Genomic DNA, 23791 nt, shown 5'->3' with positions numbered 1-23791 from the left:
CTGTAATGTAATGTATCTGTAATGTATCTGTAATGTAATGTATCTGTAATGTATCTGTAATATACCTGTAAAGTATCCATAATGTATCTGTAATGTATCTGTAATGTATCTGTAATGTAATGTATCTGTAATGTAATGTATCTGTAATGTATCTGTAATATACCTGTAAAGTATCCATAATGTATCTGTAATGTAATGTATCTGTAATGTAATGTATCTGTAATGTAATGTATCTGTAATGTATCTGTAATGTAATGTATCTGTAATGTATCTGTAATGTATCTGTAATGTAATGTATCTGTAATGTATCTGTAATGTATCTGTAATGTATCTGTAATGTATCTGTAATGTAATGTATCTGTAATGTATCTGTAATGTCATGCATCTGTAATGTAATGTATCTGTAATGTAATGTATCTGTAATGTATCTGTAATGTAATGTATCTGTAATGTAATGTATCTGTAATGTATCTGTAATGTATCTGTAATGTGTCTGTAATGTAATGTATCTGTAATGTAATGTATCTGTAATGTAATGTATCTGTAATGTAATGTATCTGTAATGTATCTGTAATGTGTCTGTAATGTAATGTATCTGTAATGTAATGCATCTGTAATGTAATGTAATGTATCTGTAATGTATCTGTAATGTGTCTGTAATGTAATGTATCTGTAATGTAATGTATCTGTAATATACCTGTAAAGTATCCATAATGTATCTGTAATGTATCTGTAATGTATCTGTAATGTATATGTAATGTAATGTATCTGTAATGTATCTGTAATGTATCTGTAATGTAATGTATCTGTAATGTATCTGTAATGTATCTGTAATGTAATGTATCTGTAATGTATCTGTAATGTAATGTATCTGTAATGTATCTGTAATATACCTGTAAAGTATCCATAATGTATCTGTAATGTATCTGTAAAGTATCCATAATGTATCTGTAATGTATCTGTAATGTAATGTATCTGTAATGTATCTGTAATGTATCTGTAATGTATCTGTAATGTAATGTATCTGTAATGTATCTGTAATGTAATGTATCTGTAATGTATCTGTAATGTAATGTATCTGTAATGTCATGTATCTGTAATGTAATGTAATGTATCTGTAATGTAATGTATCTGTAATGTATCTGTAATGTAATGTATCTGTAATGTATCTGTAATGTAATGTATCTGTAATGTATCTGTAATATACCTGTAAAGTATCCATAATGTATCTGTAATGTATCTGTAATGTATCTGTAATGTAATGTATCTGTAATGTAATGTATCTGTAATGTAATGTATCTGTAATGTATCTGTAATATACCTGTAAAGTATCCATAATGTATCTGTAATGTAATGTATCTGTAATGTAATGTATCTGTAATGTAATGTATCTGTAATGTATCTGTAATGTAATGTATCTGTAATGTATCTGTAATGTATCTGTAATGTAATGTATCTGTAATGTATCTGTAATGTATCTGTAATGTATCTGTAATGTAATGTATCTGTAATGTATCTGTAATGTCATGCATCTGTAATGTAATGTATCTGTAATGTAATGTATCTGTAATGTATCTGTAATGTAATGTATCTGTAATGTAATGTATCTGTAATGTATCTGTAATGTGTCTGTAATGTAATGTATCTGTAATGTAATGTATCTGTAATGTAATGCATCTGTAATGTATCTGTAATGTAATGTATCTGTAATGTATCTGTAATGTATCTGTAATGTGTCTGTAATGTAATGTATCTGTAATGTAATGCATCTGTAATGTATCTGTAATGTAATGTATCTGTAATGTATCTGTAATGTGTCTGTAATGTAATGCATCTGTAATGTAATGTATCTGTAATGTAATGTATCTGTAATGTATCTGTAATGTATCTGTAATGTGTCTGTAATGTAATGTATCTGTAATGTAATGTATCTGTAATATACCTGTAAAGTATCCATAATGTATCTGTAATGTATCTGTAATGTATCTGTAATGTATCTGTAATGTATATGTAATGTAATGTATCTGTAATGTATCTGTAATGTATCTGTAATGTATCTGTAATGTAATGTATCTGTAATGTATCTGTAATGTATCTGTAATGTAATGTATCTGTAATGTATCTGTAATGTAATGTATCTGTAATGTATCTGTAATATACCTGTAAAGTATCCATAATGTATCTGTAATGTATCTGTAAAGTATCCATAATGTATCTGTAATGTATCTGTAATGTAATGTATCTGTAATGTATCTGTAATGTATCTGTAATGTAATGTATCTGTAATGTATCTGTAATGTAATGTATCTGTAATGTCATGTATCTGTAATGTATCTGTAATGTATCTGTAAAGTATCCATAATGTATCTGTAATGTATCTGTAATATACCTGTAAAGTATCCATAATGTATCTGTAATGTAATGTATCTGTAATGTATCTGTAATGTATCTGTAATGTATCTGTAATATACCTGTAAAGTATCCATAATGTATCTGTAATATACCTGTAAAGTATCCATAATGTATCTGTAATGTAATGTATCTGTAATGTATCTGTAATGTATCTGTAATGTATCTGTAATATACCTGTAAAGTATCCATAATGTATCTGTAATGTATCTGTAATGTATCTGTAATATACCTGTAAAGTATCTGTAATGTATCTGTAATGTATATGTAATGTATCTGTAATGTATCTGTAATGTATCTGTAAAGTATCCATAATGTATCTGTAATGTATCTGTAATATACCTGTAAAGTATCTGTAATGTATCTGTAATATACCTGTAAAGTATCCATAATGTATCTGTAATATACCTGTAAAGTATCCATAATGTATCTGTAATATACCTGTAAAGTATCCATAATGTATCTGTAATATACCTGTAAAGTATCCATAATGTATCTGTAATGTAATGTATCTGTAATGTATCTGTAATGTATCTGTAATATACCTGTAAAGTATCCATAATGTATCTGTAATGTATCTGTAATGTATCTGTAATATACCTGTAAAGTATCTGTAATGTATCTGTAATGTATATGTCATGTATCTGTAATGTATCTGTAATGTATCTGTAAAGTATCCATAATGTATCTGTAATGTATCTGTAATATACCTGTAAAGTATCTGTAATGTATCTGTAATATACCTGTAAAGTATCCATAATGTATCTGTAATGTAATGTATCTGTAATGTATCTGTAATGTATCTGTAATGTATCTGTAATATACCTGTAAAGTATCTGTAATGTATCTGTAATGTATATGTAATGTATCTGTAATGTATCTGTAATGTAATGTATCTGTAATGTATCTGTAATGTATCTGTAATGTAATGTATCTGTAATGTAATGTATCTGTAATGTATCTGTAATGTAATGTATCTGTAATGTATCTGTAATGTAATGTATCTGTAATGTATCTGTAATGTAATGTATCTGTAATGTAATGTATCTGTAATGTATCTGTAATGTAATGTATCTGTAATGTATCTGTAATGTAATGTATCTGTAATGTATCTATAATGTAATGTATCTGTAATGTATCTGTAATGTATCTGTAATATACCTGTAAAGTATCCATAATGTATCTGTAATGTAATGTATCTGTAATGTATCTGTAATGTAATGTATCTGTAATGTAATGTATCTGTAATGTAATGTATCTGTAATGTATCTGTAATGTAATGTATCTGTAATGTATCTGTAATGTAATGTATCTGTAATGTCATGTATCTGTAATGTATCTGTAATGTAATGTGTCTGTAATGTAATGTGTCTGTAATGTAATGTGTCTGTAATGTAATGTGTCTGTAATGTATCTGTAATGTAATGTGTCTGTAATGTAATGTGTCTGTAATATACCTGTAATGTGTCTCTAATGTATCTGTAATGTATCTGTCATGTATCTGTAATGTATCTGTCATGTATCTGTAATGTATATGTAATGTATCTGTAATGTGTGTAATGTATCTGTAATGAGTCTGTAATGTATATTGTTAGGTTCACATTTTTCAGAGTAAATAACTCACGGACACTAGAGAAGGGTTGACACAGCTGTATTCAGACAAATAAACATGTCACACAAGCGCTGATATTTAACCCTTTCTCCTCGGCTGAGTCTCCTCCTCCACAACCGAACAGCCAATGTTGCTAGACAGAACCTTAGTGAGATCTGTTCTTCCTCACTTCATCTAACCTCTACCCCAAAGTGCTCACTCCTCCCCAACTCAAGGCTGTCATGGTTATTGATACCAGACTGTCTCTTCTCCTCCCAGAGGATCCCTGATGGCTAACAATAACATGTCCTGACAATGTAAATGTTATACATTACCCTCTCTCCCTCAGAGACATTGTTAGTTTCTAGGATCTCCACCCGTCTCCCCTTATCAATGCCTGCCTCATGGAATCTCTTCCCTGTACTCAACACATTCCAAGCTTAGTTGTCCCCACTATATACCTTCTTCCTATTACCCTTTCCTGCTGGTGTACACCCTCAACCTTAGCACTCCTTCAGTGACATGAAGAAGTAACATTTCATGTTCTCAGAACCCAATATGTAATGTATCTGTAGTGTACATACAGATGTAAAGTATGGTATTTTATTCTACTGCATGTAAATAGGTGTGCATCAATGCCGTCCATCTCTGTGTGCGTCTGCCTGGGTCTCAGCTCCAGCTCTACTGTTGCTTCTCTCTGTTCACCCCATCTGTAGCTGTAAACAGACTGATCTGTAGCTGTAAACAGACTGATCTGTAGCTGTAAACAGACTGATCTGTAGCTGTAAACAGACTGATCTGTAGCTGTAAACAGACTGTGATCTGTAGCTGTAAACAGACTGTGATCTGTAAACAGACTGTGATCTGTAGCTGTAAACAGACTGATCTGTAGCTGTAAACAGACTGTGATCTGTAGCTGTAAACAGACTGTGATCTGTAGCTGTAAACAGACTGTGATCTGTAGCTGTAAACAGACTGTGACCTGTAGCTGTAAACAGACTGTGACCTGTAGCTGTAAACAGACTGTGATCTGTAGCTGTAAACAGACTGTGATCTGTAGCTGTAAACAGACTGTGATCTTTTAGCTGTAAACAGACTGTAATCTGTAGCTGTAAACAGACGGATCTGTAGCTGTAAACAGACTGATCTGTAGCTGTAAACAGACTGTGATCTGTAGCTGTAAACAGACTGTGATCTGTAGCTGTAATCAGACTGTGATCTGTAGCTGTAATCAGACTGTGATCTGTAGCTGTAAACAGACTGATCTGTAGCTGTAAACAGACTGATCTGTAGCTGTAAACAGACTGATCTGTAGCTGTAAACAGACTGATCTGTAGCTGTAAACAGACTGTGATCTGTAGCTGTAAACAGACTGTGATCTGTAGCTGTAAACAGACTGTGATCTGTAGCTGTAAACAGACTGTGATCTGTAGCTGTAAACAGACTGTGATCTGTAGCTGTAAACAGACTGTGATCTGTAGCTGTAAACAGACTGTGATCTGTAGCTGTAAACAGACTGTGATCTGTAGCTGTAAACAGACTGTGATCTGTAGCTGTAAACAGACTGATCTGTAGCTGTAAACAGACTGTGATCTGTAGCTGTAAACAGACTGATCTGTAGCTGTAAACAGATTGATCTGTAGCTGTAAACAGACTGTAATGGCAATCTGGTGGGCAGCACAGTGCTGTTGCTGCTGTTCTTGTAGGCGATGATTACTGAGAACATTCAGCACACTGTCTTATCCCTGACTACTGCATCCTACCGCTTACTACTGCATCCTACTACTAACTACTGCATCCTACTACTGACTACTGCATCCTACCTCTATCTACCGCATCCTACTACTGACTACTGCATCCTAATGCTAACTACTGCATCCTACTGCTTACTAATGCATCCTACCACTGACTACTGCATCCTACCCCTAACTACTGCATCCTACCACTTACTAATGCATCCTACCGCTTACTACTGCATCCTACCCCCAACTACTGCATCCTACCGCTTACTACTGCATCCTACCACTGACTACTGCATCCTACTGCTAACTACTGCATCCTACTGCTTACTACTGCATCCTACCACTGACTACTGCATCCTACCGCTAACTACTGCATCCTACACCTAACTACTGCGTCCTACTACTTACTACTGCGTCCTACTACTGACTACTGCATCCTACCTCGAACTACTGCATCCTACTACTGACTACTGAATCCTACTGCATCCTACCGCTTACTACTGCATCCTTCTACTAACTACAGCATCCTATTACTGACTACTGCATCCTACGGCTGACTACTGCATCCTACTACTGACTACTGCATCCTACCACTGACTACTGCATCCTACCGCTTACTACTGCATCCTACCGCTTACTACTGCATCCTACCGCTAACAACTGCATCCTACTACTGACTACTGCATCCTAATGCTAACTACTGCATCCTACTGCTTACTACTGCATCCTACCACTGACTACAGCATCCTACCCCTAAGTACTGCATCCTACCACTAACTACTGCATCCTACCCCCAACTACTGCATCCTACTACTGACTACTGCATCCTACCACTGACTACTGCATCCTACTGCTAACTACTGCATCCTACCCCTAACTACTGCATCCTACTACTGACTACTGAATCCTACTGCATCCTGCCGCTTACTACTGCATCCTTCTACTGACTACAGCATCCTATTACTGACTACTGCATCCTACGGATGACTACTGCATCCTACCGCTGACTACTGCATCCTACTGCTGACTACTGCATCCTACTGCTGACTACTGCATCCTACTACTGACTACTGCATCCTACCCCTAACTACTGCATCCTACTACTGACTACTACATCCTACTACTGACAACTGCATCCTACCTCTAACTACTGCATCCTACTACTGACTACTGCATCCTACCTCTAACTACTGCATCCTACCGCTGACTACTGCATCCTACCGCTGACTACTGCATCCTACCGCTGACTACTGCATCCTACTGCTGACTACTGCATCCTACTACTGACTACTGCATCCTACCACTGACTACTGCATCCTACTACTGACTACTGCATCCTACCACTGACTACTGCATCCTACTACTGACTACTGCATCCTACTGCTGACTACTGCATCCTACCGCTGACTACTGCATCCTACCGCTGACTACTGCATCCTACCGCTGACTACTGCATCCTACCGCTGACTACTGCATCCTACCTCTAACTACTGCATCCTACCGCTGACTACTGCATCCTACCGCTGATTACTGCATCCTACCACTGACTACTGCATCCTACCACTGACTACTGCATCCTACCGCTGACTACTGCATCCTATTATTGACTACTGCATCCTACTGCTGACTACTGCATCCTACCACTGCTGCATCCTACCACTGACATCCTACCACTGACTACTGCATCCCTACTACGCATCCTACTACTGACTACTGCATCCTACCGCTGACTACTGCATCCAATTACTGACTACTGCATCCTACCACTGACTACTGCATCCTACCACTGACTACTGCATCCTACCGCTGACTACTGCATCCTACCGCTGACTACTGCATCCTACCGCTAACTACTGCATCCTACCGCTGACTACTGCATCCTTCTACTGACTACTGCGTCCTACTGCTGACTACTGCATCCTACCACTGACTACTGCATCCTACCACTGACTACTGCATCCTACCGCTGACTACTGCATCCTACCGCTGACTACTGCATCCTTCTACTGACTACTGCATCCTACTACTGACTACTGCATCCTACCACTGACTACTGCATCCTACTACTGACTACTGCATCCTACCACTGACTACTGCATCCTACTACTGACTACTGCATCCTACTACTGACTACTGCATCCTACCACTGACTGCTTAAACAATGTCTTACTAATCATCTATCCGCAAATGACCTTTTATGAAACATTTGATCTCATAGACAAAATGTTGGAGTATAGTGCCATGTTAAAATATTTAGCTTCACTATCCAAATAAGTGTGGATATATTCAGTGACATAACATGTAATAGTGACATCACAGGTCTCTTCTAACTGCTCCTCAGCCGTAGTGGTGTTGTCGGAGCTCCTCTCTTCTCTATTGGGCCTAACCTCTCCTCTGAGACTGGAGATCCTTCACTTTCATTTCATCAGGTGGACAGGGAGAAAAACACAGCCATGTCCAAGGAGCTTTTTGGGCAAAACATCTCTCCTTCGTGACTCACATAGGCAGCTCAATTAAAACCAATGAAGTTGGAGCTTTTCATTTCCCTGAATATTATTAATATAGAGTGTGAAGCTGGTCTATTCCAGTCTGATGTTGATGATTATCATGATGACTCACACTGCATACTAGTGAGGACTGAGAGGGGAGCTTGTTGAAGACATGTTGACACTGTGTGTGTGGGTGTGTGTGTGCAGAACCTGCTGCTGTTGAGTCCTACAGAGAGGTTTCTAACGGAGCAGAGTTTGGACCACCATGCCTTCCAGACACCGCGACCGGTGGAGCGACCTGGACCTCCTACACCAACACCAGTCCGCTCCTCTAAGAGGAAGCCTCATCACACGGACAACAGCGCCCCCACCAGGTAGCCAACAGTATTACACCAGGCAGGGAGCTGGAAAAGGAACAGTATAGTATATACTACTATGCCATTCTCAATATGTTGGGAACATTTACTATACCATTCTCAATATGTTGGGAACATTTACTATACCATTCTCAATATGTGGGGGACATTTACTACTCTGCCATTCTCAATATGTGGGGGACATTTACTACTCTGCCATTCTCAATATGTGGGGGACATTTACTTCTCTGCCATTCTCAATATGTGGGGGACATTTACTACTCTGCCATTCTCAATATGTGGGGGACATTTACTTCTCTGCCATTCTCAATATGTGGGGGACATTTACTACTCTGCCATTCTCAATATGTGGGGACATTTACTACTCTGCCATTCTCAATATGTGGGGACATTTACTTCTCTGCCATTCTCAATATGTGGGGACATTTACTACTCTGCCATTCTCAATATGTGGGGACATTCACTTCTCTGCCATTCTCAATATGTGGGGGACATTTACTACTCTGCCATTCTCAATATGTGGGGACATTTACTACTCTGCCATTCTCAATATGTTGGGGACATTTACTACTCTGCCATTCTCAATATGTGGGGACATTTACTACTCTGCCATTCTCAATATGTGGGGACATTTACTACTCTGCCATTCTCAATATGTTGGGGACATTTACTACTCTGCCATTCTCAATATGTGGGGGACATTTACTACTCTGCCATTCTCAATATGTGGGGGACATTTACTACTCTGCCATTCTCAATATGTGGGGACATTTACTACTCTGCCATTCTCAATATGTGGGGGACATTTACTACTCTGCCATTCTCAATATGTGGGGGACATTTACTACTCTGCCATTCTCAATATGTTGGGGACATTTACTACTCTGCCATTCTCAATATGTGGGGGACATTTACTTCTCTGCCATTCTCAATATGTGGGGGACATTTACTTCTCTGCCATTCTCAATATGTGGGGGACATTTACTACTCTGCCATTCTCAATATGTGGGGGACATTTACTTCTCTGCCATTCTCAATATGTGGGGGACATTTACTACTCTGCCATTCTCAATATGTTGGGGACATTTACTACTCTGCCATTCTCAATATGTTGGGAACATTTACTACTCTGCCATTCTAAATATGTTGGGAACAACAATGATTTGTCATATCAAGCTGAATAGAAGGAAACAAATATGAATATGAAAGCCCTCTCTATTTCTCTCCTGGTCAGGAGTCATGGTGTTAAGGGTTCAGACCACCACCGCTCAGCTAGTAGAGACTGTTCCAGCCTGCCCCGTCACGAAGACCTCCAACCTAGCAATCACCCTAGTAACGACAGCTTCCTGAATGGCAACAGCTTGAGCCCCACCCTCCGCCCCAAGATCTATGCGCCGGCCCCCCAGCTCCTGAATCGCTCAGCCTCCTGCTCCAAGGACCTAGCCAACAACAACCTGCCCCACCTCCTCAGCCCCAAAGAGACCAAGAACAAAGACTTTGACTTCACCTCCGGAGCCAAGGCCACAGATGGGCCGGGAGCAAAGTACCTCAAGTCCAACAGCCGCTCTCAGCAGAACCGCCATAGCTTTGTAGAGGGAAAGACCAGCACCCTGATCTCTGGAGACAAACACAGAGCCAGAGACCGAGACCGCCACAGCTACATGGGGGAGCATGGGTCCTCTAAGTCTGCAGGAGGGTTAGGGTTAGCAGGAGGCTCCTATATAAACCTTTCTAAGAGCCACGGAGCCCTCAACAACGCCAAGTCAGTAGGGAACCTTAGCGACCCACGTATCCATGGTGACGATCCTCCATCACGCTACTTCCCTACTTCCTGTCTTGACCTCAACGCTCCTGGCAGCCCGGCGTCCGGTCATCATCGTCACAGCCCTGCAGGCCGGCGCTCGGAGAGAGAGAGCAATACGCTAGACTCCTCATCCCGACGCACCTCCTCACGACACAAGAGCTCTGAGGAGGCCAAGTCCCCTGAGGGAGGAGACCCGGGAGGGGGAGGAGGTGGAAGCCATGGTCACTCCCTGTCCACCCCCCATGAGGCCTTCCCCTACGGCCTGGGCTACACATCCCCATTCTCCTCCCAGCATAGACCTCACCGCCACTCCATGTACGTGCGGCGGGAGCGTCAGAGGACCCACGGGGGGGGTAGTGAGGGGGGGCTGGCGGTGGGACAGGGGATGTCCACCAGAGCCTCCAGCCTCCAGCTCCTCTCCCCCCAGCTGCAGCACCGCACCCTGCCCAGGCACTCTGGAGGATCTTCTACAGAGAACATCACCAGGGTCAGTCCAATACTCAACACCTAGCTACACCTAACACTAACTATAACAGTCACCTAACCCTGCCACAACACACTGGGGGGTCAGCAGGGAGGACGACATCACCGGGGTCAGTCCAATACCAAACACCCAAACACACTACTGTCGCTTGTTGGTGTTCCTGTTGCAGTGTTGTCTAAGCTGATATTGTACATTTGTTCCCTGTTTTGCTCTATGACCTGAAGGTAATCGACCGGCCGGTTTTAAAAAAGGAATGGAAGAATAAAGAGTTTAAATATTTCTCTCCTAGATTTAGGAAAGACACTTCAGAACCTTGTTTCTTATGACTAAAGAAATAATCAGCTTGACTACTGCTAGAGTACTGTGGCTTTACTGATCTACTGTTCTTCAACAACATATGTATTCACATCGGATGGGTTGAATAGGAGTCAAACCTTCTCTCAAACAGTCTAATACATGCTCTTTAAAAAGGTTTTCCCCATTAATGTACTTGGTTATGTTACTTGGTTGTGGTTATGCTACTTGGTTGTGGTGATGTCACTTGGTTGTGGTTATGTCACTTGGTTGTGGTTATGTCACTTGGTTGTGGTTATGTTACTTGGTTGTGGTTATGCTACTTGGTTGTGGTTATGCTACTTGGTTGTGGTTATGCTACTTGGTTGTGGTTATGCTACTTGGTTGTGGTTATGTCACTTGGTTGTGGTTATGCTACTTGGTTGTGGTTATGCTACTTGGTTGTGGTCATGCTACTTGGTTATGTTTTTTCACGTAAGACATCATCCCCTTCCACTCCTTTTCTGGGGAGGTTTTGCCCTGACACAGATTAAGTCTAGTACTGGACTAAAAGCAAAATCAATGGAAAAGGACTAGGGTGTAATCTGTGTCCTCGAAACCTCTCCTTAACCTTACATTTGACCTAGCATAATACATAAACCAGATGTAAATGTAAATGAATATGAACAAGATAGTTGGCAGCTTTTGAACATATTTTGAATCTATACATGGTTTTTGTTCCTGTTATAAACAATGGGGTTATGATGGGGTGAGCCAATCACACTATTCTCCTGAGACATTTACAAGTTATAGTATTTCTAAGCAGAAGTGGCAGCACAGGTTCAAATGTGGTCTGGCAAAATTTGTACGTGTCTTTTCTGGGGCCTGGAGTTTTTCCTCATCTCATGACCAGGTCAGGTAAAACTCTGGGTCATATTTGTAGGCTGACAGGGTCCCAGAAAATGGGCCAAACAGGATTTCTACTGGACTGGATATGGTGTAGTTTTTACTGCGGGGTCATGCAGGACCTATAGGTTACCATGCTTCCTCTCTACAGGACCTATAGGTTACCATGCTTCCTCTCTATAGGACCTATAGGTTACCATGCTTCCTCTCTATAGGACCTATAGGTTACCATGCTTCCTCTCTGCAGGACCTATAGGTTACCATGCTTCCTCTCTACAGGGCCTATAGGTTACCATGCTTCCTCTCTACAGGGCCTATAGGTTACCATGCTTCCTCTCTACAGGACCTATAGGTTACCATGCTTCCTCTCTACAGGACCTATAGGTTACCATGCTTCCTCTCTACAGGACCTATAGGTTACCATGCTTCCTCTCTACAGGGCCTATAGGTTACCATGCTTCCTCTCTGCAGGACCTATATGTTACCATGCTTCCTCTCTACAGGGCCTATAGGTTACCATGCTTCCTCTCTACAGGGCCTATAGGTTACCATGCTTCCTCTCTACAGGACCTATAGGTTACCATGCTTCCTCTCTACAGGACCTATAGGTTACCATGCTTCCTCTCTACAGGACCTATAGGTTACCATGCTTCCTCTCTACAGGGCCTATAGGTTACCATGCTTCCTCTCTACAGGGCCTATAGGTTACCATGCTTCCTCTCTACAGGGCCTATAGGTTACCATGCTTCCTCTCTATAGGACCTATAGGTTACCATGCTTCCTCTCTACAGGACCTATAGGTTACCATGCTTCCTCTCTGCAGGACCTATAGGTTACCATGCTTCCTCTCTACAGGGCCTATAGGTTACCATGCTTAGGTTACCCTCCTCTACAGGACCTATAGGTTACCATGCTTCCTCTCTACAGGACCTATAGGTTACCATGCTTCCTCTCTACAGGACCTATAGGTTACCATGCTTCCTCTCTACAGGACCTATAGGTTACCATGCTTCCTCTCTACAGGACCTATAGGTTACCATGCTTCCTCTCTACAGGACCTATAGGTTACCATGCTTCCTCTCTACAGGACCTATAGGTTACCATGCTTCCTCTCTACAGGACCTATAGGTTACCATGCTTCCTCTCTACAGGGCCTATAGGTTACCATGCTTCCTCTCTGCAGGACCTATATGTTACCATGCTTCCTCTCTACAGGGCCTATAGGTTACCATGCTTCCTCTCTACAGGACCTATATGTTACCATGCTTCCTCTCTACAGGACCTATAGGTTACCATGCTTCCTCTCTACAGGACCTATAGGTTACCATGCTTCCTCTCTACAGGGCCTATAGGTTACCATGCTTCCTCTCTACAGGACCTATAGGTTACCATGCTTCCTCTCTACAGGACCTATAGGTTACCATGCTTCCTCTCTACAGGACCTATAGGTTACCATGCTTCCTCTCTACAGGACCTATAGGTTACCATGCTTCCTCTCTACAGGACCTATAGGTTACCATGCTTCCTCTCTACAGGGCCTATAGGTTACCATGCTTCCTCTCTACAGGGCCTATAGGTTACCATGCTTCCTCTCTACAGGGCCTATAGGTTACCATGCTTCCTCTCTACAGGACCTATAGGTTACCATGCTTCCTCTCTACAGGACCTATAGGTTACCATGCTTCCTCTCTACAGGACCTATAGGTTACCATGCTTCCTCTCTACAGGACCTATAGGTTACCATGCTTCCTCTCTACAGGACCTATAGGTTACCATGCTTCCTCTCTACAGGGCCTATAGGTTACCATGCTTCCTCTCTGCAAGACCTATAGGTTACCATGCTTCCTCTCTACAGGGCCTATAGGTTACCATGCTTCCTCTCTACAGGACCTATATGTTACCATGCTTCCTCTCTACAGGACCTATAGGTTACCATGCTTCCTCTCTACAGGACCTATAGGTTACCATGCTTCCTCTCTACAGGACCTATAGGTTACCATGCTTCCTCTCTACAGGACCTATAGGTTACCATGCTTCCTCTCTACAGGGCCTATAGGTTACCATGCTTCCTCTCTACAGGACCTATAGGTTACCATGCTTCCTCTCTACAGGACCTATAGGTTACCATGCTTCCTCTCTACAGGACCTATAGGTTACCATGCTTCCTCTCTACAGGACCTATAGGTTACCATGCTTCCTCTCTACAGGACCTATAGGTTACCATGCTTCCTCTCTACAGGACCTATAGGTTACCATGCTTCCTCTCTACAGGGCCTATAGGTTACCATGCTTCCTCTCTACAGGGCCTATAGGTTACCATGCTTCCTCTCTACAGGGCCTATAGGTTACCATGCTTCCTCTCTACAGGACCTATAGGTTACCATGCTTCCTCTCTACAGGGCCTATAGGTTACCATGCTTCCTCTCTACAGGGCCTATAGGTTACCATGCTTCCTCTCTACAGGACCTATAGGTTACCATGCTTCCTCTCTACAGGGCCTATAGGTTACCATGCTTCCTCTCTACAGGGCCTATAGGTTACCATGCTTCCTCTCTACAGGACCTATAGGTTACCATGCTTCCTCTCTACAGGACCTATAGGTTACCATGCTTCCTCTCTACAGGACCTATAGGTTACCATGCTTCCTCTCTACAGGACCTATAGGTTACCATGCTTCCTCTCTACAGGACCTATAGGTTACCATGCTTCCTCTCTACAGGACCTATAGGTTACCATGCTTGCTCTCTACAGGACCTATAGGTTACCATGCTTCCTCTCTACAGGACCTATAGGTTACCATGCTTCCTCTCTACAGGACCTATAGGTTACCATGCTTCCTCTCTACAGGACCTATAGGTTACCATGCTTCCTCTCTACAGGGCCTATAGGTTACCATGCTTCCTCTCTACAGGACCTATAGGTTACCATGCTTCCTCTCTACAGGACCTATAGGTTACCATGCTTCCTCTCTACAGGACCTATAGGTTACCATGCTTCCTCTCTACAGGACCTATAGGTTACCATGCTTCCTCTCTACAGGGCCTATAGGTTACCATGCTTCCTCTCTATAGGACCTATAGGTTACCATGCTTCCTCTCTACAGGGCCTATAGGTTACCATGCTTCCTCTCTACAGGACCTATAGGTTACCATGCTTCCTCTCTGCAGGACCTATAGGTTACCATGCTTCCTCTCTACAGGACCTATAGGTTACCATGCTTCCTCTCTACAGGACCTATATGTTACCATGCTTCCTCTCTACAGGGCCTATAGGTTACCATGCTTCCTCTCTACAGGACAGGACCTCTACAGGATAGGTTACCATGCTTCCTCTCTACAGGACCTATATGTTACCATGCTTCCTCTCTACAGGGCCTATAGGTTACCATGCTTCCTCTCTACAGGGCCTATAGGTTACCATGCTTCCTCTCTACAGGACCTATAGGTTACCATGCTTCCTCTCTATAGGACCTATAGGTTACCATGCTTCCTCTCTATAGGACCTATAGGTTACCATGCTTCCTCTCTACAGGGCCTATAGGTTACCATGCTTCCTCTCTATAGGACCTATAGGTTACCATGCTTCCTCTCTGCAGGACCTATAGGTTACCATGCTTCCTCTCTACAGGGCCTATAGGTTACCATGCTTCCTCTCTACAGGACCTATAGGTTACCATGCTTCCTCTCTATAGGACCTATAGGTTACCATGCTTCCTCTCTACAGGACCTATAGGTTACCATGCTTCCTCTCTACAGGACCTATAGGTTACCATGCTTCCTCTCTACAGGACCTATAGGTTACCATGCTTCCTCTCTACAGGACCTATAGGTTACCATGCTTCCTCTCTACAGGGCCTATAGGTTACCATGCTTCCTCTCTACAGGACCTATAGGTTACCATGCTTCCTCTCTATAGGACCTATAGGTTACCATGCTTCCTCTCTACAGGACCTATAGGTTACCATGCTTCCTCTCTACAGGACCTATAGGTTACCATGCTTCCTCTCTGCAGGACCTATAGGTTACCATGCTTCCTCTCTATATTCAGATATTAACAGGCTGTATTTATAATAAATAAATACAAATAGGCTTATTGCCTATTTCACACATGTACAAGCTTGTATTAATACGCATCTGTGAATTGAAAATGTTTTTTTTTTTTTCATATCCCAAACACCCTCGAAGAGTGTGGTCACAGCCAGGTTCTGCCGTTAGTAATGGCAACGCTGGAGCAATCAGGGTGAAGTGCCTTGCTCAAGTGCACATTGCCAGATTCTTCACCTTATCGGCTCATGGACCTTTGGGTTACTGGCCCAAAGCTCTAACCGCTTCCTCAGCATATTGATAGTATGTTCGCTATTGAATGTATACATTTACATTTAAGTCATTTAGCAGACGCTCTTATACTTTTGTAAGTCAATAAATCAAATGTATTTATAAAGCCTTTTTTACATCAGCAGATGTCACAAAGTGCTATACAGAAACCCAGCCTAAAACCCCAAACAGCAAGCAATGCAGATGTGAAGCACGGTGGCTAGGACAAATTGGTGCAACCGGTCAGTACCTCAGGAGTAAATGCCTGTTGCCTTTTAATAGCTGAGCATTCAGAGGTCGAGACAGCAGGTGCAGCAGAGAGAGAGAGTCGATAACAGCAGGTCTGGGACAGGTAGCACATCTAGTGATCCTTCTGTAGTCCTTCTGTAGCTCAGTTGGTAGAGCATGGCGCTTGTAACGCCAGGGTAGTGGGTTCGATCCCCGGGACCACCCATACGTAGAATGTATGCACACATGACTGTAAGTCGCTTTGGATAAAAGCGTCTGCTAAATGGCATATATTATTATATATTATGAACAGGTCAGGGTTCCTTTGCCGCAAGCAGAACAGTTGAAACTGGAGCAGCAGCACGACCAGCCAGGAATCATCAGGCCAGGTAGTCTTGAGGCATGGTCCTAGGGCTCAGGTCCTCCGGGAGGGGAGAGAGAGAAAGACCGAATTAGAGGGAGCATACTTCAATTCACACAGGACAACAGATAAGGCAGGAGAATTACACCCGATTTAACAGACTGACCCTAGCTCCCTGGCACATAGACTATAGCAGCATAAATACTGACTGCTGAGAAGGGGGGGTTGGGAGGACACTGTGGCCCTGTCAAACGATACCCTCGGACAGGGCCAACCAGGCAAGATATAAACACCACACACTGTGCAAATGCACAGCCCCCACACCGCTAGAGGGATATCAACAGACCACCAACTTACTAGCTTGAGACAAGGCTGAGTATAGCCCACGAAGATCTCCTCTACCGCACTAGCCCGAGGGGGTGCAAAACCAGACAGAAAGATCACGTCTGACTCAACCTACTCAAGTGACTCACCCCTCCTAAGGACGGCATGGAAGAGCACCAGTAATCCAGTGACTCAGTCCCCGTAATAGGGTCAGAGGCAGAGAATCCCAGTGGAGAGAGGGGAGCCGGCAAGGGCGGTTCGTCGCTCCAGTGACTTTCATTTCAACTTCACACCCCTGGGCCAAACTACACTCAATCATAGGACCTTCTGAAGAGATGAGTCTTCAGTAAAGATTTAAAGTCTGCATCTCTCACATGGATAAGCGGACCTGTCCATAAACATTGAGCTCTATTGGAGAAAGCCCTGCCTCCAGCTGTTTGCTTAGAAATTCTAGGGACAATAAGGAGGCCTGTGTCTTGTGACCGTAGCATATGTGTAGGTACAGTTGAAGTCGGAAGTATACATACGCTTAGGTTGGAGTCACTAAAACAAATTTTTCAACCACTCATCAAATTTCTTGTTAACCTCTCTGGGATATGTGGGATGGTAGCGTCCCACTTGGCCAAAAGCCAGAGAAAATGCAGAGCGCCAAATTCAAATAAATTCCTATAAAAATCAAACTTTCATGAAATCACACATTTAAGATACCAAATTAAAGCTACACGTGTTGTGAATCCAGCCAACATGTCAGATTTCAAAAAGGCTTTTCGGCGAAAGCAAACGATGCTATTATCTGAGGATAGCACCTCCGTAAACAAAGAGAGAAAAGCATATTTCAACCCTGCAGGCGCGACACAAAACGCAGAAATAAAAATATAATTCATGCCTTACCTTTGACGAGCTTCTTCTGTTGGCACTCCAATATGTCCCATAAACATCACAAATGGTCCTTTTGTTCGATTAATTCCGTCCATATATATCCAAAACGTCAATTTATTTGGCGCATTTGATCCAGAAAAACACCGGTTCCAACTTGCGCAATGTGACTACAAAATATCTCAAAAGTTACCTGTCATCTTTGCAAAAACATTTCAAACTACTTTTGTAATACAACTTAAACTTAAAGTAAATAATCAATCAAACTGGAGATGGGATGATCTGTGTTCTATATAGGAAGAAAACAAACTGAAGCATGTTTTCTGGTCATGCGCCTCTATCAGATAGTACACATGAAGTGACCTACGTTCAAGATGGCCGTACTGCTTCATTACACAAAGGAATAACCTCAACCAATTTCTAAAGACTGGTGACATCCAGTGGAAGTGGTAGGAACTGCAAGCAAGTCCCTTAGAAATCTGGATTCCCAAGGAAAACCCATTGAAAAGAGAGTGACCTCAAAACAAAACAAAATCTGAATGGTTTGTCCTCGGGGTTTCGCCTGCTGCATAAGTTCTTTTATACTCACCGACATGATTCAAACAGTTTTTGAAAAGTCAGTGATTTCTATACATATCTACTAATAATATGCATATCTTGTCTTCTGGGGACGAGTAGCAGGAAGTTGAATTTGGGCATGCTTTTCATCCAAAATTCCAAATGCTGCCCCCTATCCTAGAGAAGTTAACAAACTATAGTTTTGGCAAGTCGGTTAGGACATCTACTTTGTGCATGACTCAAGTAATTTTTCCAACAGTTGTTTACAGACAGATTATTTCACTTATAATTCACCGTATCACAATTCCAGTGGGTCAGAAGTTTACATACACTAAGTTGACTGTGCCTTTAAACAGCTTGGAAAATTCCAGAAAATTATGTAATAGCTTTAGAAGCTTCTGATAGGCTAATTGGCTTCATTTGAGTCAATTAGAGGTGTACCTGTGGATGTATTTCAAGTCATACCTTCAAACTCAGTGCCTCTTTGCTTGACATCATGGGAAAATCAACAGAAATCAGCCAAGGCCTCAAAATTTTTTGTAGACCTCCTCAAGTCTGGTTCATCCTTGGGAGCAATTTTTATACACCTGAAGGTACCACGTTCATCTGTACAAACAATAGTACGCAAGTATAAACACCATGGGACCACGCAGCCGTCATACCGCTCAGGAAGGAAACGCGTTCTGTCTACTAGAGATGAATGTACTTGGGTGCGAAAAGTGCAAATCAATCCTAGTACAACAGCAAAGGACCTTGTTAAGATGCTGGAGGAAACAGGTACTAAAGTATCTATATCCACAGTAAAACGAGTCCTATATCGACATAACCTGAAAGACTGCTCAGCAAGGAAGAAGCCACTGCTCTAAAACCGCCATAAAAAAAGCCAAACTACGTTTTGCAACTGCACATGCTTTATGTGCTTTATCCGGGTAGCCGGAAAGTAGAGCATTGCAGTAGTCTAATGTAGAAGTGACAAAAGCATGGATTAACTTTTCATTTTTGGACAGAAAGTTTCTGCAATTTTTGCAATTTTACGGAGATGGAATTAAACTGGCCTTGAAACATTATTGATATGTTCGTAAAAATAATATTTTTAGATTATTTTTTTCTTCTTTTTTTTCTAACCTTTGTTTATCTTGGCAAATCAGTTAAGAACAAATTGTTATTTACAATGACGGCCTACCAAAAGGCAAAAGGCCTCCTGTGTGGATTGGGGCTGGGATTAAAAATACACACATCACGACAAGAGAGAAACAACACTACATAAAGAGAGACCTAAGACAACAACATGGCAAGGCAGCAACACATGACAACACAGCATGGTAGCAACACAACATGGTATCAGCACAAAACATGGTACAAACTTTATTGGGCACAGACAACAGCACAAAGGGCAAGAAGGTAGAGACAACACTACATCACTCAAAGCAGCCACAACCGTCAGTAACCGTCCATGACTGAGTAACGGCAAGTTCCTTCAGTTTACATTTACATTTAAGTCATTTAGCAGACGCTCTTATCCAGAGCGACTTACAAATTGGTGCATTCACCTTATGACATCCAGTGGAACAGCCACTTTACAATAGTGCATCTAAATATTTTAAGGGGGGGGGGTGAGAAGGATTACTTTATCCTATCCTAGGTATTCCTTAAAGAGATGGGGTTTCAGGTGTCTCCGGAAGGTGGTGATTGACTCCGCTGTCCTGGCGTCGTGAGGGAGTTTGTTCCACCATTGGGGAGCCAGAGCAGCGAACAGTTTTGACTGGGCTGAGCGGGAGCTGTACTTCCTCAGTGGTAGGGAGGCGAGCAGGCCAGAGGTGGATGAACGCAGTGCCATTATTTGGGTGTAGGGCCTGATCAGAGCCTGGAGGTACTGAGGTGCCGTTCCCCTCACAGCTCCGTAGGCAAGCACCCTGGTCTTGTAGCGGATGCGAGCTTCAACTGGAAGCCAGAGGAGAGAGCGGAGGGGCGGGGTGACGTGAGAGGTCCTTTACAGTTTTATTTGAGACGACTGTACAACCATCAAGATGAATTGTCAGATCCAACAGCAGATCTCTTTGTTTCTTGGGACCTAGAACCAGCATCTCTGTTTTGTCTGAGTTTAAACGTATTTACCACCATCCACTTCATTATGTCTGAACCTTCCAGCCTGAAGGCTTCCAGGATACTACTCACTATGTTACTACTATGATACTACTCACTATGATACTATGTCTGAACCTTCCAGCCTGAAGGCTTCCAGGATACTACTCACTATGTTACTACTATGATACTACTCACTATGTTACTACTATGATACTACTCACTATGTTACTACTATGATACTACTCACTATGTTACTACTATGATACTACTCACTATGTTACTACTATGATACTACTCACTATGATACTATGTCTGAACCTTCCAGCCTGAAGGCTTCCAGGATACTACTCACTATGTTACTACTATGATACTACTCACTATGTTACTACTATGATACTACTCACTATGATACTATGTCTGAACCTTCCAGCCTGAAGGCTTCCAGGATACTACTCACTATGTTACTACTATGATACTACTCACTATGATACTATGTCTGAACCTTCCAGCCTGAAGGCTTCCAGGATACTACGCACTATGATACTATGTCTGAACCTTCCAGCCTGAAGGCTTCCAGGATACTACTCACTATGTTACTACTATGATACTACTCACTATGATACTATGTCTGAACCTTCCAGCCTGAAGGCTTCCAGGATACTACTCACTATGTTACTACTATGATACTACTCACTATGATACTATGTCTGAACCTTCCAGCCTGAAGGCTTCCAGGATACTACTCACTATGTTACTACTATGATACTACTCACTATGATACTATGTCTGAACCTTCCAGCCTGAAGGCTTCCAGGATACTACTCACTATGTTACTACTATGATACTACTCACTATGATACTATGTCTGAACCTTCCAGCCTGAAGGCTTCCAGGATACTACTCACTATGATACTATGTCTGAACCTTCCAGCCTGAAGGCTTCCAGGATACTACTCACTATGATACTATGTCTGAACCTTCCAGCCTGAAGGCTTCCAGGATAGGCAATTTTGGAAAAATTATGCTTCACAATGTTTCATCGGAATCTACAGCTGTCATCCGCATAGCAGTGAAAGTTAACATTATGTTTCCGAATCACCAGATCAAATCAAATTGTATTTGTCACATGCGCCGAATACAAGTGTAGACCTTACAGTAAAATGTTTACTTACAAGCCCTTAATCATTGATGCTTTAAGAAGTTAAGTAGAAATAAGTATTAAGTAAAAATAGATTAATAGAAAATAAAAGTAACAAATAATTCAACAGCAGCAGTAAAATAACAAGCAAGGCTATATACATGAGGTACCGGTACAGAGTCAATGTGCGGTGGCACCGGTGGGTCGAGGTAATTGAATGTAATATGTACAATTGAGGTAATATGTACAAAATTCATACAGTAACATAATAGTATTCTGATTAGTCAGTCCTGATTGAAATGTATACATAATTAGTCATTATTGATTTTAAAAATCCCTTAACAGTAGGTAGAGTTAAAGTGACTATGCATATATTATAAACAGAGAGCAGCAGTGTAAAAGAGGGGTCTGGGTAGCCCAGCTGTTCAGCAGTCTCATGGCTTGGGGGTAGAAGCTGTTAAGAAGCCTTTTAGACCTAGACTTGGTACTCCGGTACCACTTGCCGTGTGATAGCAGAGAGAACAGTCTATGACTAGGGTGACTGGAGTCTTTGACCATTTTTATGGCCTTCCTCTGACACCTGGACACCATCCAGAGGTCCTGGATGGCAGGAAGCTTGGCCCCAGTGATGTACTGGGCCGTACACACTACCCTCTGTAGTGACTTGCGGTCGGAGGCCAAGCAGTTGCCGTACCAGGCAGTGATGCAACCTATCAGGATGCTCTCCATGTTGCAGCTGTAGAACTTTTTGAGGATCTGAGGATCCATGACAAATATTTTCAGTATCCTGAGGGGGAAAAGGTTTTGTCGTGCCCTCTTGACAGCTGTCTTAGTGTGTTTGGACCATGTTAGTTTGTTGGTGATGTGAAGCTCTCAACCTATTCCACTACAGCCCCATCAATGAGAATGGGGGCGTGCTTGGTCCTCTTTTTCCTGTAGTCCACAATCATCTCCTTTCTCTTGATCACGTTGAGGGAGAGGTTGTTGTCTTGTTGGCAACACACGACCAGGTCTCTGACCTCCTTATAGGCTGTCTCATCATTGTCGGTGATCAGGCCGACCACTGTTGTCATCAACAGAGTTGATGATGGTGTTTGAGTCGTCCCTGGCCATGCAGTCATGAGTGAACAGGGAGTACAGGAGGAGACTGAGCACACTCTCCTGCAGGGCCCAGTGTTGATTATCAGCGAGGCGGATGTGTTGTTCCTTACCACCTTGGGGCAACCCGGCAGGAAGTCCATGATCCAGTTGCAGAGGGAGGTGTTAAGTCCCAGGGTGCTTAGCTCAAGCATTCTCACATAGGTGTTCCTTTGTACAGGTGGGAAAGGGCAGTTTTGAGTGCAGTAGAGATTGCATCATCTGTGAATCTGTTGGGGCGGTATGCAAATTAGAGTAGGTCTAGGGTTAATGGTGTTGATGTGAGCCATTTCCAGCCATTCAAAGCACTTCATGGCTACGGGTCAGTAGTCATTTAGGCAGGTTACCTTAGTGTTCTTCGGCACAAGGACTATGGTGGTTTGCCTGAAACATGTTGGTATTACAGACTCAGTCAGGGACAGGTTGAAAATGTAATTGAAGACACTTGCCAGTTGGTCAGCGCATGCTCGCAGTACACGTCCTGGTTATCCATCTGGCCCTGCGGCCTTGTGAATGTTGACCTGTTTAAAGGTCATATCGGCTGCGGAGAGCGTGATCGCCCAGTCTTTTCCCGGAACAGCTGGTGCTCTCATGCATGTTTCAGTGTTATTTGCCTCGAATCTAGCATAGAAATAGTTTAGCTCATCTGGTAGGCTCGTGTCACCTGGCAGCTCTAGGCTGTGCTTCCCATTGTGG

The 23791-nt window shown here is 42.3% G+C and overlaps 1 protein-coding gene across 1 annotated transcript in view; it reads left to right on the top strand.

Moving 5' to 3' along the window:
- Positions 1-23791, top strand: part of LOC123995389 (cyclin-dependent kinase-like 5) — a 182837-nt gene that overhangs the window by 45991 nt on the left and 113055 nt on the right. Inside the window, exons 9-10 of the mRNA XM_046298961.1 lie at positions 8439-8605; positions 9843-10899. Of these exons, the coding sequence (XP_046154917.1) occupies positions 8439-8605; positions 9843-10899 (1224 nt within the window). The remainder of the gene's footprint in view (positions 1-8438; positions 8606-9842; positions 10900-23791) is intronic.

The sequence above is a fragment of the Oncorhynchus gorbuscha genome, linkage group LG02 (genome assembly GCF_021184085.1).
Source record: "Oncorhynchus gorbuscha isolate QuinsamMale2020 ecotype Even-year linkage group LG02, OgorEven_v1.0, whole genome shotgun sequence".
NCBI classification, from domain to species: domain Eukaryota; kingdom Metazoa; phylum Chordata; class Actinopteri; order Salmoniformes; family Salmonidae; genus Oncorhynchus; species Oncorhynchus gorbuscha.
Note: the sequence above shows the minus strand (reverse complement) of the source record. Positions and strands in the feature narration are given on the sequence as shown.